The sequence below is a fragment of the Haliaeetus leucocephalus genome, unplaced genomic scaffold (genome assembly GCF_000737465.1).
Source record: "Haliaeetus leucocephalus isolate CR32 unplaced genomic scaffold, Haliaeetus_leucocephalus-4.0 Scaffold92, whole genome shotgun sequence".
Taxonomy (NCBI): Eukaryota; Metazoa; Chordata; class Aves; order Accipitriformes; family Accipitridae; genus Haliaeetus; species Haliaeetus leucocephalus.
Window position 1 is genome coordinate 8,658,698 of NW_010972528.1, and position 14,107 is coordinate 8,672,804.

The 14,107-nt window shown below is 36.9% G+C and overlaps 1 protein-coding gene across 6 annotated transcripts in view; it reads right to left on the reverse strand.

Moving 5' to 3' along the window:
• Positions 1-368: 368 nt before the first annotated feature.
• The window catches only part of PHKB (phosphorylase kinase, beta), a 90,986-nt gene continuing 77,247 nt past the window's right edge, over positions 369-14,107 (reverse strand). For 4 of the 6 annotated variants that reach the window (XM_010585041.1, XM_010585042.1, XM_010585043.1 and 1 more), the window contains 5 exons: positions 13,692-13,826; positions 8,886-9,015; positions 8,370-8,477; positions 5,265-5,405; positions 2,183-2,912 (listed from right to left, as the gene is read on the reverse strand). In XM_010585041.1, the coding sequence (XP_010583343.1) occupies positions 2,775-2,912; positions 5,265-5,405; positions 8,370-8,477; positions 8,886-9,015; positions 13,692-13,826 (652 nt within the window). In that variant the 3' untranslated portion in view covers positions 2,183-2,774. Of the gene's footprint in view, positions 562-630; positions 707-2,182; positions 2,913-5,264; positions 5,406-8,369; positions 8,478-8,885; positions 9,016-13,691; positions 13,827-14,107 lie in introns of those variants that run through there. The other 2 variants (XM_010585044.1, XM_010585045.1) reach the window with 2 other exon arrangements.

Consider the following 14,107-nt stretch of genomic DNA (forward strand, 5'->3'; position numbering starts at 1 on the left):
TCTTGTAAATACACAGGGGACTGTACTGATTGTTGCACCTCCGGTTATTAATCTGCAACCCCAAATGCATTTCTTTCCTTGTCCTCTTGAGATGGAATGTGTTTGAAGAGATCAGGACCAAGTTTGTTAAATATTAACCACACTTTACTTGAGCTATGGCTGTTTAAAAACTATCATCTGGTTTACCATTTATTTTCTGCTACCCTCTTTATTCTCACCAAGGTTTCTCTTTCCTCTGTGATTTCAAACATATTATAATGAAGGAAAAATGTTTTCTTTAGTAGAAATTTTAGTTTCTTTTCCAACGGTCTTGTCTCTTAAAACTGTAATTTAGTAGGCATGCTATGTGACAGCTGTTTGTATCAAGATCCTTTCTTGTCCCTGCTTCAGGAAAAGGAGAAAAATTTATGGTATTGTCCTTCCAGACACAAGAACTTTTTTCAGACAATGTGGACTCTGCTGAATTTTGGTATCTTCATCTTCTAATCTAGGTACTTATTGTTATTTTGTAGAAGTTGAAAACTTGCCACAATCACAATTTCATAAACCATGTGTTCGAGGCTATAAAGGAAAACAGAAACAGTTTGCAGGGATTTTCATTCCACGTTCACATAAGAAAAAGTGGTTACTGGGGTTTTCATTTATTTGTAGTTACACAGTTCAGACCAAGATCAGCAAACTTGAGGCTTCTAAGTAACTGAAGGTACTAAAGCAGTAAGAAGTGGTAAGTGATGTAAAAAATGCAAAACTGCTATCCTGCTATCACAAGCAATTGCAAAACCAAGCAAACAACAGTGCTACTGTCTAGCAAATGCCAGTGCCTCTGAAGTAATCTGTAGATTTTGTATTTAAAGGATTGTTTCCTTTCAATAGGATTTACAGTTTGTAGACAAGAGTTATGTTCTGTGTTTGTATAGCAAGAGATACATCAATTTTAAAGAGTATTTTTAAAAACACTAGAAATAGACATGCTTGCTACCTATGTAACCACTGATCCATGACCAGCTGTAGATCTGCAAGCAACGCTTTAAAAAAAACAAAAGGCAAGTGGACTTTATTGCAGTTGGTAACTTCTAAGGCAGTAATGAAGTAAAAAATTTGAGGATACACTGGATTGCTGTTTAAACTAGTGGCTCATTCAGTATTTAGAACTGCTGCCAACTGAGTCTGCTGTTTAATTGTAGACTTCTTGATGGAGTTAGAGCAATGCTGCAGCCCCTCAGACAACATTCCACTTTTAGATGTACTAACACACTAGTTAGTTACTCACTTTTGGGTACACTATTGTAGTGTGTGTTTCTTCTGGGTTTTCCTTCCCTGCCCCCCCACTGCCTCTCCACTGTTCTTTGAATGATAAATGTATTACAGCATGGAAGAGCAGTAGGACCACTACTCTGTTAGTCCAAAATTAGCTTTTCCAACCTTACTCATTCTCCACATCATTTGACAAGAGATTTGTTAATGGTTTAGTGTCCTCCTTCAACAATAGATTCTTCTATCATTTTGGTTTGAGAAGAATTGATTCTGTGATTTCTGGGGAAGTTGTGCAAATCAGAGAAGTACTAACCACTGCCTAAGTGTGTTCAAATAAATACTCCTCCTGTGCCCAGATTCACTCCATCACTTTTGCCATTAGTTTTGCCCTCTATCTCTATTTAAGTTAAACTACCTGCCTTTATCAATATGGCAACAATTTATTGACAGTTGAGTTCTAGCTGGTCACTATTAATTTAATTATCAAAATATTTGAGGACCAGTTCTAAAGCTTTAATATATTTTGTGGTGCTAAAAGAGGCACTTTAACATCCATTCAAGGTGGTTCCAGTATCACATTAAAGGTTGCCATTGAAGTCAGCAGGAGTCTTTGCATGTAAGTTAAAGTATTTATATTGACAGGTTTTTTTACAAGCATTTGCTTTTTATTACTTTCACCAAAATAAAGCATATAGCATACAATGTTTTCACACATTGAGGAGACAAGTAAGTGTATCTTGAATTCTTTAATGCATTGACAGCTTATGTAACACAAAGTTTTTTTTCTTCATGGATGTTAATTTTAAATGCAGCTGTTCGCCGTTTTTTTTTTAAAACAAACTTGTATCTTGTTACCATACGTTTCCCTTGTTAACTTATAAATGCTTAAATAACAGTTGGGAAGCTGCAGTGGTATTTATTGCTAGAGATAAAAATTTGCTTTATTAGGATGAAGCCTGTATATCAAGTTATCAACTGGCAAATAAAAAAAACAACCCTAAATGTATTATCTCAATTGAACTGATAAAGAAAAACTTTAAAATAACAACTCTTTAACCTTCACCTCCAATTTCTATGTAGAATAATAAAAAAAAAAATCCAATTTTCATATTTCCACACAGGTTGGTATGCATGTTAATTAAGGTATTTTCTGAATTTCACTTAGAATTTACAATAAACTTGTTTGTAATTATAAATAAAGGTATGAAGACAAAATATCATACTGCATTTCTCTTGAAGTTACCAGCTATATTAAATGCATAATTTAAGTTCATAAATACAATCCCATTCAACTTAAATATCACAGGACTAACTTCATGTGCTCAGAGTTTCATGCTGCATAGTTGAGAAAGGAAAAATTAGGTGGCACTTAGTATCTTTAATGGCACTTCTTTCAGGAAAGGATAGTATGCATTTGTATTACTAGCTAGGGTTGCTCTTCAAAACAGTATTTTAATATATGCATGAAAAATACATTGAACACTAAATAAAGCAACAATTCCTATGTTGTGTTTCAAGCTTTAGCTAATGGTACAAGGATCATCATTGTTTAGTTTCATTTCCCCTTCCAGCAATAAAGTGATCACAGCCTTACTCAAGTAGCTGCATGTTCCCTTTTTTCCAGCTGGGTGAGTATTGTAGAATGCAGTCATGTCATCCTGCAGGAGAGGGAAAAGATGTTTCCATTAGTGTTGATTATGTAAAGCAGCCAAACACAGGTGAACAAGAGGAACATCACAAACATGTTAGAAATGCAAATGTGTTTTTCAGACTCTAAAGCCACAGTATAATTCTGCTCAATTTTGAGAAATCTCCCACACCTGAATGTGTGGAAAACAGTTTACTAAAATGCACTGTATATATTTCTTTACTGAATTTTCCAGTCCTGTACAGATACCACCTTCTTAATATTTTTTTAAAATGTAATAGATGTCAGAGAACAGCTGCTCTCAAAACATGCAGCTAGATGATTACTATGTGGTAACTTACTGTGCTACCACAGTATGATTGTGAGTCAGGTCCTTAGGTGTACATGTAGAGATACTGACTAAAGATTTATTTGGAAGAAAAAAAATTTTTTCTAAATCCAAGAACCAAACCACAGGTAGCACATGAACTAATTCATTAATCAGATCAACAAAATCGATGTCCTTCACTGAACACTGTTTTGCATAGTTAATGATGTTAAAACATCTGCTTATTCTCAAATTATATATTGGCTGCTATAATAAAAGTTCAACACTAATTCAGGAAATTGGTTACTTTTATTAAATCAAGTGCAGAGATTGTGGGTGAAAACATTAGACTTCTGTAGGTTTAGGGTGTGTTTGAAATTACTGGAGTAAATACTTTTGACATTTATTACATGTTAACAGGGAATTAACAAAGTTCAAAATATTTGCAAGTCAGTTTAATGGAAGAGCATAGTTCAGACAAATTAGGAATTCTATTAGCAACGTTTGTTAGGAAAACTTCAGACAGAATATCATCAGAACAATCCTAAATAGGCTACCCTTAACTGCCAGCAGGCATATACCTGGGAATAGGGGAGAGTCAGGTTCCACAAAATGTTAAATTAAGGAGTTGCAATTTCCAACAACAACAATCTTAAAGATACTATTCACAACTATAAATTGGGATTTCTTTCTAAGAGACAAAAAGGCATCATTCTAAGTAGATCTGGGCTTGGAAAAAATTCCATTGCTTTAACGGAGGCTAGCACAGCACCATCAAAAATCGGGTTTTGCATGGGATTTTTCTTTCTGTTTATAGCAATTGGGGACTTCCAGCTTGTCGCAGAAGGTAGTAGCATATTCAAGATACTGTGTGGAGCTGGCACTTAATAGCCATTTGTGTGGATGCTAAGTCTGATTTTGCTGTGGCTGCAAACACAGAGTCATTACCCTCCAAAATAGGCAGGCCAAAAGAATCACAGTTTCAAGAAAATTGTGTCCTTTAAAAAACAAAGGTATTATGCAAGGTGATATGTTGCTAAGGCTGGACATCTGGCTTGCTTTCAAATCTTACTGCAAAAAAGTGGCAAAAAAGTGAACCTTGAAACTTTTGAAAGAATTTTTAAGGAGCACATCCTTCCTCATCTTTTCAAGGACCTAAATTCAGCAACAGGAGGTGCTGTTGCATATCAATATGTTTCTGAATCAATAGATTATTCAGAGCCAGCACAGGTATCTCCAAATATATTGTGCACAATAAAATGCCACACTGAGTGAGGAAGATCATCCTCAGTAGCGCAGGGACTGGTCCCACTGCTTTACTCATATTTCTTCCTTCAACCAGTTCAATGAACCTGGCTTTATTACAGAATTTCAGAGCTTTGAGGCACCAAAACTTGTAGCAAGAATACTTAGAGGTCTTTAAAACAGAAAACCTAATATCCTAGTGAATTGAATCTTAAAAGCTACTTAATGATCAAGTTTCATGTATTTTGCATTTTAAGCCTTAGAGATTAAAAGCTTGCTAGGTCATGAATGCAACTCTAGTACAAAAATTAGTAGCTAAGAACAGTTTTGCATTTCAAGTTTTTACATTAGTATTGTCAATATGAGTTCTTTGGTTACTAAATATTTCTTAGCATCTGTATACATAAGATCCTAAGTTCACACTTCCTTGCTGAGCTTTAGGTTTTTCTTTTTTTGTTATTCTTAACTCTTCTCTGTTCTAGTGTCCCCCCTAATTAATTCTTTCCCCTTTAATAAGTATTATAACTATTTCAGCTTTACCCTGACTCTCATTTCAGAGCTATGTAACGTTGTGAGTGTTCTCCTTACCATACCAGTTTGAATTCACAGTTCAGCAATAAAGTATGCATCTTTTATCTCTGCTTATAGGTTGTTTGCAGACTTATGCAGCACTTGGGTATATTAATTTCTTATTTGTGTTCCCCTCTGAACTCCTATCAATTGCTTTTTATTCTGACTGCACAGAATTAACATTTATAACTAACTTCAGTAAGAATGATAAATTCTATAAGACTGTGATATTTTACTCACTTGTTTCTTAGCTCCCTTTGGACTGCTGTGATCTTTCTGAAAGTCATGAAATGCTTCTTGCACCACTTTGTCCAAGTCCACTTTGTCCTGGAACTCTAGCTCAGGATTTCTCTCCAAAATAACAGATATAACCATCAACAACTAGAAGGCAGAAGAAGACTGTAAGACTTTAAATCTGAGGTTTTTTGAAATTCAGGTTACATAAAAGCACTGTTAATAATTGCATATGCCCCTTTCAAGCAGGAAGCCATTTAATAATGGCACAGGTAATAGTGCACAGCTAATAGAATTCTGACATTGATAAAAGAATCACTGAAAAAGCAGGCTTTTATGAAAGGTTACAATTTCTGGTGACTACCTAGTTAAGGGCACTGCATAAATGATTGACATTAACATCTAACTTTGCTGGGAGCCAGGGAAGCTATTTTCCAGTTCATTCAGTTCACTGTGTGGCTGCAAAAATGCTGGTGCTCAGCCAATGGAGAGGGTGTGTATTGGCTTTGTGTGGCGGGGTTTTGGTAGCAGGTGAAGGGCTACAGGGGTAGCTCCTGTGAGAAGCTCCTAGAAGCTTCCCTGGCTCCAAGTTGGACCTGCCTCTGGCCAAGGCTGTCCCAATCAGCAACAGTGGTAGCACCTCTGTGGTAACATATTTAAGAAGGGAAACCTGCTGCGGAGAGGGGAGTGGAATGTGAGCGAAACACCTATGCAGACATGAAGGTGTACAAAATCAAACATAACCATCAGTCAAATTTAGTGTCAGAGACAGGACAGGATTTTGCAAGAAATAATCTCATGACATGATCCTACTCTTTGAACTCAATAGGAAAGCCCATTGATGTTAATGGAGCGGGGCTGAGTCCTTGCAGGATAACCTGTTCCTACAGAGAAAAGTGCCTCTCTAACCCTTTAACAGTGGTTGGCTTATAAACAGACTGATGAGGACTTGGATCCCTTCTAATAACAACTTAACCTACTTATTTTATAATGATGTTCTTGTAATTATCTAATTCCTTTTTCAATCTCATTCATGTCTCAGACTCAAATTTGTCATTTTGCAGTGAGTTCCATAGGTTTAATAACTGTTTTGTTGAATGTTTCCTTTTATTGGTTTTATATTTATGCCTCTACTTTTTAATTCACTTTACCTTTGTATATATTTTAAAAGAGAGCAAACAAGAAAATTCAATCTGTTATTGTTTTGGGTTTGTATGGCAGGGTTTTGGTAGCAGGGGAGGGGACTGCAGGGGTGACTCCTGTGAGAAGCTGCTAGAAGCTTCCCCAGCTCCAAGTTGGCCCTGCTGCTGGCCAAGGCCAACCCAATCAGTGATGGTGGTAGCAACTCTGGGAGAACAGATTTAAGAAGGGGAAACCTGCACAGGGGGAGGAGAGTGGAACGTGAGAGGAACACCTATGCAGATACCAAGGTTAGTGAAGAAGGAGGGGGAGGAGTTGCGCTGGGGGAGGCGATTCCCCTGCAGCCCATGGATGTGAACAGTGGAGCAGATATCCACCTGCAGCCCGTGGAGGACCCCACGCCAGAGCAGGTGGTTGCCCCCAAAGATGGCCATGACCCCACAGGGGACCCACACTGGAGCAGTTCATCAAGAACTGCAGCCCATGGGAAGGACCTGCATTGGAGAAGTTTGTGGAGAACTGCCTCCTGTGGGAGTGACCCCACACTGGAGCAGGGGAAGGGTGAGGAACGCTGCCACTGAGGAGGACGGAGGGGCAGAGACAAGCTGTGATGAACTGACTGCAACCCCCGTTCCCCATCACCCTACACCCCTGGGGGGAGGAGGTAGAGAAAATTGGGAGTGGAGTTGAGCCCAGGAATCAGGGAGGGGTGGGGGGTAAAGTGTTTTAAAATTTGGTTCTACTGCTCAGTATCCTGTTTTGATTTGATTGTTAACAAATAAAATTGATTCTGTTTTTTCCAAGTTGAATCTGTCTTTTTCCCGTGACCATAATTGGTGAGTGATCCCTCCCTGTCCTTGTCTTGACCCATAAGCTTTTCATTCTATTTTCTCCTCCCTATCCCACCAGGGAGGGGGGAGGAGCGAGCGAGCGGCTGCATGGTGCCTTGTTGCCAGCTGGGCTTAAACTGTGACAGGGTGAAAAGCAGCAAACACGGAACCTCAGCATTTGATTTTTTGAGGCCTAATCACATATGGTATAATTGTACTATGACAAAGTTTATAAAAAACAAAGTCAATAGACACCAGTAAAAAAGTCTCGGTTCAAGAGATTTTACATTCCTTGTATCAGAAACAGGTTTAAAATAGGAAGGTGAACATGATGAGTGACCTGTCATAATAACTACAAGCAGGCAGTAGAGTCTATATTGGTCATCTTGGGTTTTGATAATTTTGTTATCTTTTATCAAAAATTGGGGATGTTCCAGCAAGCAGCATGACCATTAGCTGTTAGCCAGAATTGAGATGGATTTGATTTTACTGTGGAGGAATACTCACAAGCACCAGAGGCATCTACTTGGGAACTAACAATGAACGCTGCTGACAGCACAGATGTCAGTTACCAAGGGTACAGATGCTCTTGATCTGTTAAAAAAGTATACATTATGTGCAGTGGTGGGGAAGGAGTTTAAACAGCCTCTCGCTTTACTGTTAGATATGGGAACAGAAGGGAACTGGAAGTTAGTTGATTCAGTAGCATAAAGCAACTTAATAGACAGCCTCAGCAAAATGGGAAAGAAGACTCTATTGCAGGGCAAACTGATATTTTAGAGCAGTTTTTCCCTAGACCTAGAAAATTGTTAGGAAAAAGCATGGGCTAGGGACTTGAAGGAAAGCTACTTTGGAATTATTCTTAATAGTTTTCACCTGCTGTGACATAATTGTATTGGCACTGTCATTAATATTTATCTATTTGCTAAAGGGGAAGAACTTCAAGAACTTCTTTGTATATTCTGAACATGTTAACAGGAACCTGTTTAATCATACAAAAACTATGGAGAAACCCCTGAAGAAAGTGTTTGCATTTACAATGCTATTTCTTCAAATATTTGAGCCTTGGTTACTTTTTTTTCTTTTAGGCTGTAACATACTCATGTGCATTATAAAATTTAATTCATTGTAGGCCACAGACCTCTACAATAATTTGTCTATATTCCGGCTGGTCGATATTTTGCAGCATATCTTCAACTAGAAGGGAAAAATTCATTTCATACATGGTCATATCCGATAAGGTTGGTTGCTGAAAAACAAATAATACTTTTATTCAAAGACCATTTGCATTAAATCAAAACCACCCTCATCTAGAGCCTGTTTGCTTGTTGAATAAATAATACTCAACTAAGAAATATGACCACCGTAGGATCAAAAGGGAGCAGATTTCAGAGTCCAGGACTTGGAAAGGGTCTTCTAGACTTATGCTTTTATAAATGTGTTTTAATAGAAATAACTGACTTCCATTCTATTCTAATTATATTTTACTCAGAACCAAAAAGAAACCTTGAAAATGCCTTTTTTTTTTTTTAAAATCATTACAGGAACAAATTACCCTAAGTAATACATTATGGCATAAAATAGACATTAACAATAAAATAATTCACCATTATAGGCAGGTAGTGCAGAAATAACTGAGCATCTCTGCCAGTTTTACCTGTGGTAAAAATTTCCCTGCAACTATTAAACCATTAGGGGTTCTCTCTAAGATCTGCCACACCCGATCATAGAATCCAGCAGGAGTTCGGTTGAGAGAACCATCTATCTGTCTTCTGTTTAGCCAGCTTCTGTGGACAAAGAAAATTGAGAACTTGAAGTAAAAAAAACAACTGTTACAGATGCAGAACCAAGCCATGTTCTGTGGTGTAAGCCAGTAAACTAAGTGGTGACATCAAGTACATATTAATGATGCATATGCAGTATATGTTGTGCTTTCTGGTAAGTTATGCTCTAAAGCAAACAAAATCAAGATGCTTACATATAGAGGTTAGACTGTTACTCTTATGTGTGTGTTTGTGCTTTATGTAACTGGAATAAAAGAATTAACTGTGAAATCTATCCAGTGCAGTACAGTAACAGCAGTAGGCTGAATTCATCATGTCTTATCAATTTAAGTCACCATAAACTAAAACATACACAAGACATACATACCGCACAGTGACTTATCACAGCCAAATTTATACACACTGAAGAAAACCAGTATTTAACTGTAATATTAAAATTCGTTTTATCATACTACAATAGGAAAAACAATTCATTATATAAATACAGCCTAATGAAATTCTCCATCTATAAAATACAAAATGTAGTAGATAATGGATTAGAAGCACCTATCATCCCAATTTAAATACCAGGTTAGAAAAATGCCTTTCAACAGGATTGCTGAAGGTAGGGTTTTTTGATGGTGTGTAAAAAAACAAGTGGCCTGTAAATTTAGAAAAAATTCGACCAAATGGTTTTTGTTAAATGAAAGCTTTGCACAAACTTGAGTTACATTCTCCATAAATTATAAATTTTGTTTGCCTTCAGGAGCATACTGTCTGTTGTGTTGTTCCCCCCCCCCTTTTTTTTTACTTGCAACCATGAAGTCTAGAATTTAATTTTTGTATTTTTCCTTCTCAGTATTACTACAGTAATGGGGCTTTAGCCAAAATGTTTGAGACACTAGCAATGGAACTTTAAGAAGTGGCAGCCATGAGTATGATTTTAATTGGTGGATTCACAATACTGAATAAAGTCTTGTGTAGCAGTACTGCACATATTTGACAGAAAAGTTTTCCTAAAAGTTACTGTCCTTAGTTGTTTTTTAAATTTTAAGTAGAAAATGTATTTTTATATGGCAAGACAGTAGTGAAAGCTCCCCTAGGAAGCAAATCTCTGATGAAAAACAACTAATACTTTTGTGTCTTAGTTTAATATTCCTGTGAAATGTTTTTTAAAAAAAAGTTCCATGTCTTCTCAAGTCACAAACAGCTCTTTTATAACCTTAATAAGAGGGAACAAGTACTTCAGGAAGCACCTCATTTAGGAAAGGTGGAAAGTTTCTACATCTAAATCTTTGGATATTTGTAACACAGGAATCAACAGATTATTATTACACATCATTTACCACTGTGGATTTGTTTGGGTTTTTTTTTCAGGAAAACTATTTAAATTACTGCTTGGCAACATGGCTTTCTGTATTTCAAAGACCTGGTTCTTGTAGGCTGTTTGAAAAGATTTTAAAAAAAAAAAAAAGGAGGGGTGAAAGAGAGAAATGCCCTGGTCAACTTTGTTAACTTTTTCATTCTGCGAAACTCTTGTAGCCTAGCTCAAATGAAATTCAGCACTAAAATTTTTGGTTTTTTGGTTTTTCTTCTGTTTGTATTGTAGATTAAATTGATATGATCAGAATAAAATTACTTGTCATTAAAATTACTTGTTTATGCAGACACCACTGTGCCTGATGAAATAATAAAAAGATCTTACATTGAAAAACCTTAATCTTAAATACTGGAGAAATTATGAGAATTCCTTCCGAGATCTGACCAGAAAAAGAGAACTCCAATTCAGACTACTCCCTGTGTGTTCTTACACTTCTCTTAAGTGTCCTGGTTTCAGCTGGGATAGAGTTAACTGTCTTCCTAGTAGCTGGTACAGTGCTATGTTTTGAGTTAGGTATGTGAAGAATGTTGATAACACTGATGTTTTCAGTTGTTGCTAAGTAGTGTTTAGTCTCAAGTCAAGGATTTTTCAGCTTTTCAAGCCCAGCCAGTGAGAAAGCTGGAGGGGCACAAGAAGTTGGCACAGGACACAGCCAGGGCAGCTGACCCAAACTCTCCAACAGGGTATTCCATACGATGCGACGTCACATGTAGTATATAAACTGGAGGGAGTGGGGGCAGGGGAATCGCTGCTCAGGGACTAACTGGGTGTCGATCGGTGGGTGGTGAGCAATTGCACTGAGCATCACTTTTATATTTCAATCGTTTTATTATTACTGTTGTCATTTTATTAGTTATCATTATTAGTTTCTTCTTTTCTGTTCTATTAAACCGTTCTTATCTCAACCCACGAGTTTTACTTTTCTTGATTTTTCTCCCCCATCCCACTGGGGGGGGGCGGGGGGGAGTGAGTGAGTGGCTGTGTGGTGCTTAGTTGCTGGCTGGGGTTAAACCACAACATTAAGTTTCTTAGTGTAGCTTCCAGCTAAACTAGAAGACCAAGCAAACAGTGTGTTTCCTTTTGTTGTTGTTTTATTTTTAAAAGAAAGAGGAAAAAAAAAGTATCACTAAGTGGTGGACCTTCTGAACACATTTGAGCTTTAGGTAATTGAGATATGCTTTATGAGAACAAAGGAGATATTTAAAATTAATACTTTAAAGCACTTGTGATACAATAGCTGTCACTGACTTACTACTGACTTCTAATTACTTGACCACTGCCAGGATCAAGCCAGTGTGCAGTGGCTTTTCTTCCTAACTGTATTGGTTTAACATGACAAATTAAGAAAAATTGTCTCATACATCACTTCTCAATGCAACACTTTAACTGCCAAAAATTTGTGCCTGCTATGACACTTCCATCTCATTCTCTGTACAGCTCCGTCCTTGGACTAGGACAAGAAAACATTAATAAAAACAAAAAGACAAGTTGTGACAGAAATAAAAAGTTGTTTTCTTAATACAAAGAAAGAAGCACTTGAAGATGTCAAAAATACTCCGATCTATCTAAATTACTATGGTAAGGAAGAGAGTCCTGTAAACTGTATGAGCAAGATGAGTTTTATAACTGTTTGGACCATTTAAAAAACAATGCTCCATTTTAAAAAGGCTACTTACAATCTTGTGACCTACATAAATAGGTCAAAAAGTTATCTGTGGAAGTCTCCACTCTGTTGGTGACGGATATATATATATAGTATCATATCCTGGAGCCCTGTGTAAGAGGTAGGATAATAGCAAAAATTTTACCCTCCATGAAAACCTGGAGAGGTTAGTTGTCGAGAGCCTTGTTAGGGAGGTAAATATACCACTAGCCCTTCATGTATGACAAATTAATTGGCAGTGATATATGATATCACAGTAGCAGAGATTTTTTCAAAAAATCACAACAGTAGGAAAAACTGTCACAGAAAGAAAATGGAAGGAGGCAGTCTTCCATATTTCCTGGCCAGAAGAGAACTTTTAAAAACAAGTCACCAATGGGTATGGAAAAATGAGCTACTAATACTGTACAGGAAGAAGTTAAAGATATGAAGTTTTGAGGAATATGCTGGCTAGATTTTGTACTTGGATAACCCACAAAAAAAGAATCTTCATCTTCAGAAAAACAACCACAGTGCTCTTTGCTGAGGCAGCTATTGTATGTTAAAGGAATCAAAAGCAGGAGGCACTGTAACAACTTGGGTAAGATCTCTAATGAAGGATAGTGCTTGAATTGCTTACTGTGACTGACCAAATGGTTTCCTCAATAGCATAATATTTAATGGAAAATGCTGCAAAGAGAAACCTAGGGTTGTTCTGCTAAGGTTTTACAGGAATAATGTCAACGTCAACATGAGTCAAGACAGCAACTAAACAGCAAGCATTAATAATGACAACCAAGACACTGAAAAGCATGTGGGAGATACAGAGTACATATAAGTCAGTTGGACTGAGAGATTCTACATCACCCAAATTAGATAAGCAAGAGCAGACACCAATTTAAGGAGCCTGTTTCTCAGGCATTACAGATTGAGGAAAAAAACAGAATGTGTTTTGAATGAAGCAGGAACATAAGTAGTATGACGTGTGGTATATTTCCTTTTTGTTGAGAGAAAAGGCCATTAGCCATTCAGTCAAGGACTATGGAAATTATCAGCAGTATTATGTGCTGAAGTTTAACTTAACTAGAAGTAAAACCTACAGGAGGACTTTTTGACTTTACTCTTATCAATGTAGTTAAGTGGAAATATTGTAATTCTAAATTTTGTCTTGCACACTTTGTATCATAATGAACACTTTTTTTGGTAGCTAGTTACAGCTTAGAGAAAAGATTACAAGTTTCAGGCAGCACCGCTATCTCTTGAGAATTCTAGAGAACATCTGTTCTTAATTCATATAATAAGCTAGAAGAAAGAGGGCACTGAACAGCAGACAGACTGTTCTTACAGGTTAAATAGACAGTATTGAATAATTTTTGGCTCCTTTCCTCACATCAGAGAATTCAGTGCTTCACATTACTGCCAAAGTATAGAGATCACTAGTATAAAGTAAGACTTCCACAAAGATAGAAGATGCAATATAAAAGAAACAATTGTAGAACCTACACACAGGTGAAAGAATGAAAAAGTGCATTTTTGCTACCTTTCCTTAAGTAAGTATATTACTGATTGCAGGTGCCTGGTGATTGCAGGTATATACAAAGTAGTTAAGAAATGAAAATTACTTCAACAGCCTATTATGAATGAAAACAGGTGCCACAAACCCACATATCTCATTACCTCCCCTGCTGCTGTGGTTGAAGAATATCCAGCAGAAGCTGTTTCACTTCACTAGGGGACATCTGGTATAAGTCCTTGGCTGGCATATCCCCAGCACGGATTTTCAATTCATACTTCATAGCATGGATAATCCATCTGAAGTAAAGGGAGGAATACACTTATTAATTAAAAACAAAGTTTCCAAAGATGAAAAATTAGTCTAATAAAATAGCTCATAAGAATTGCACATGATCCTGCTGTTTGGCTGTCAGGACATGCATAAAATATCAAATGAATGCTCTACTACTCTTAACCGTATGGTGGAATTTACTCAGATTCTGTGTTTGTTTGCAATATGATACAAACCAAAAGGGATAATGCATAGATTTTAAGAAATGGCTTGTGAAGCACGCTTGTCATAGGGAAGATATATTTGA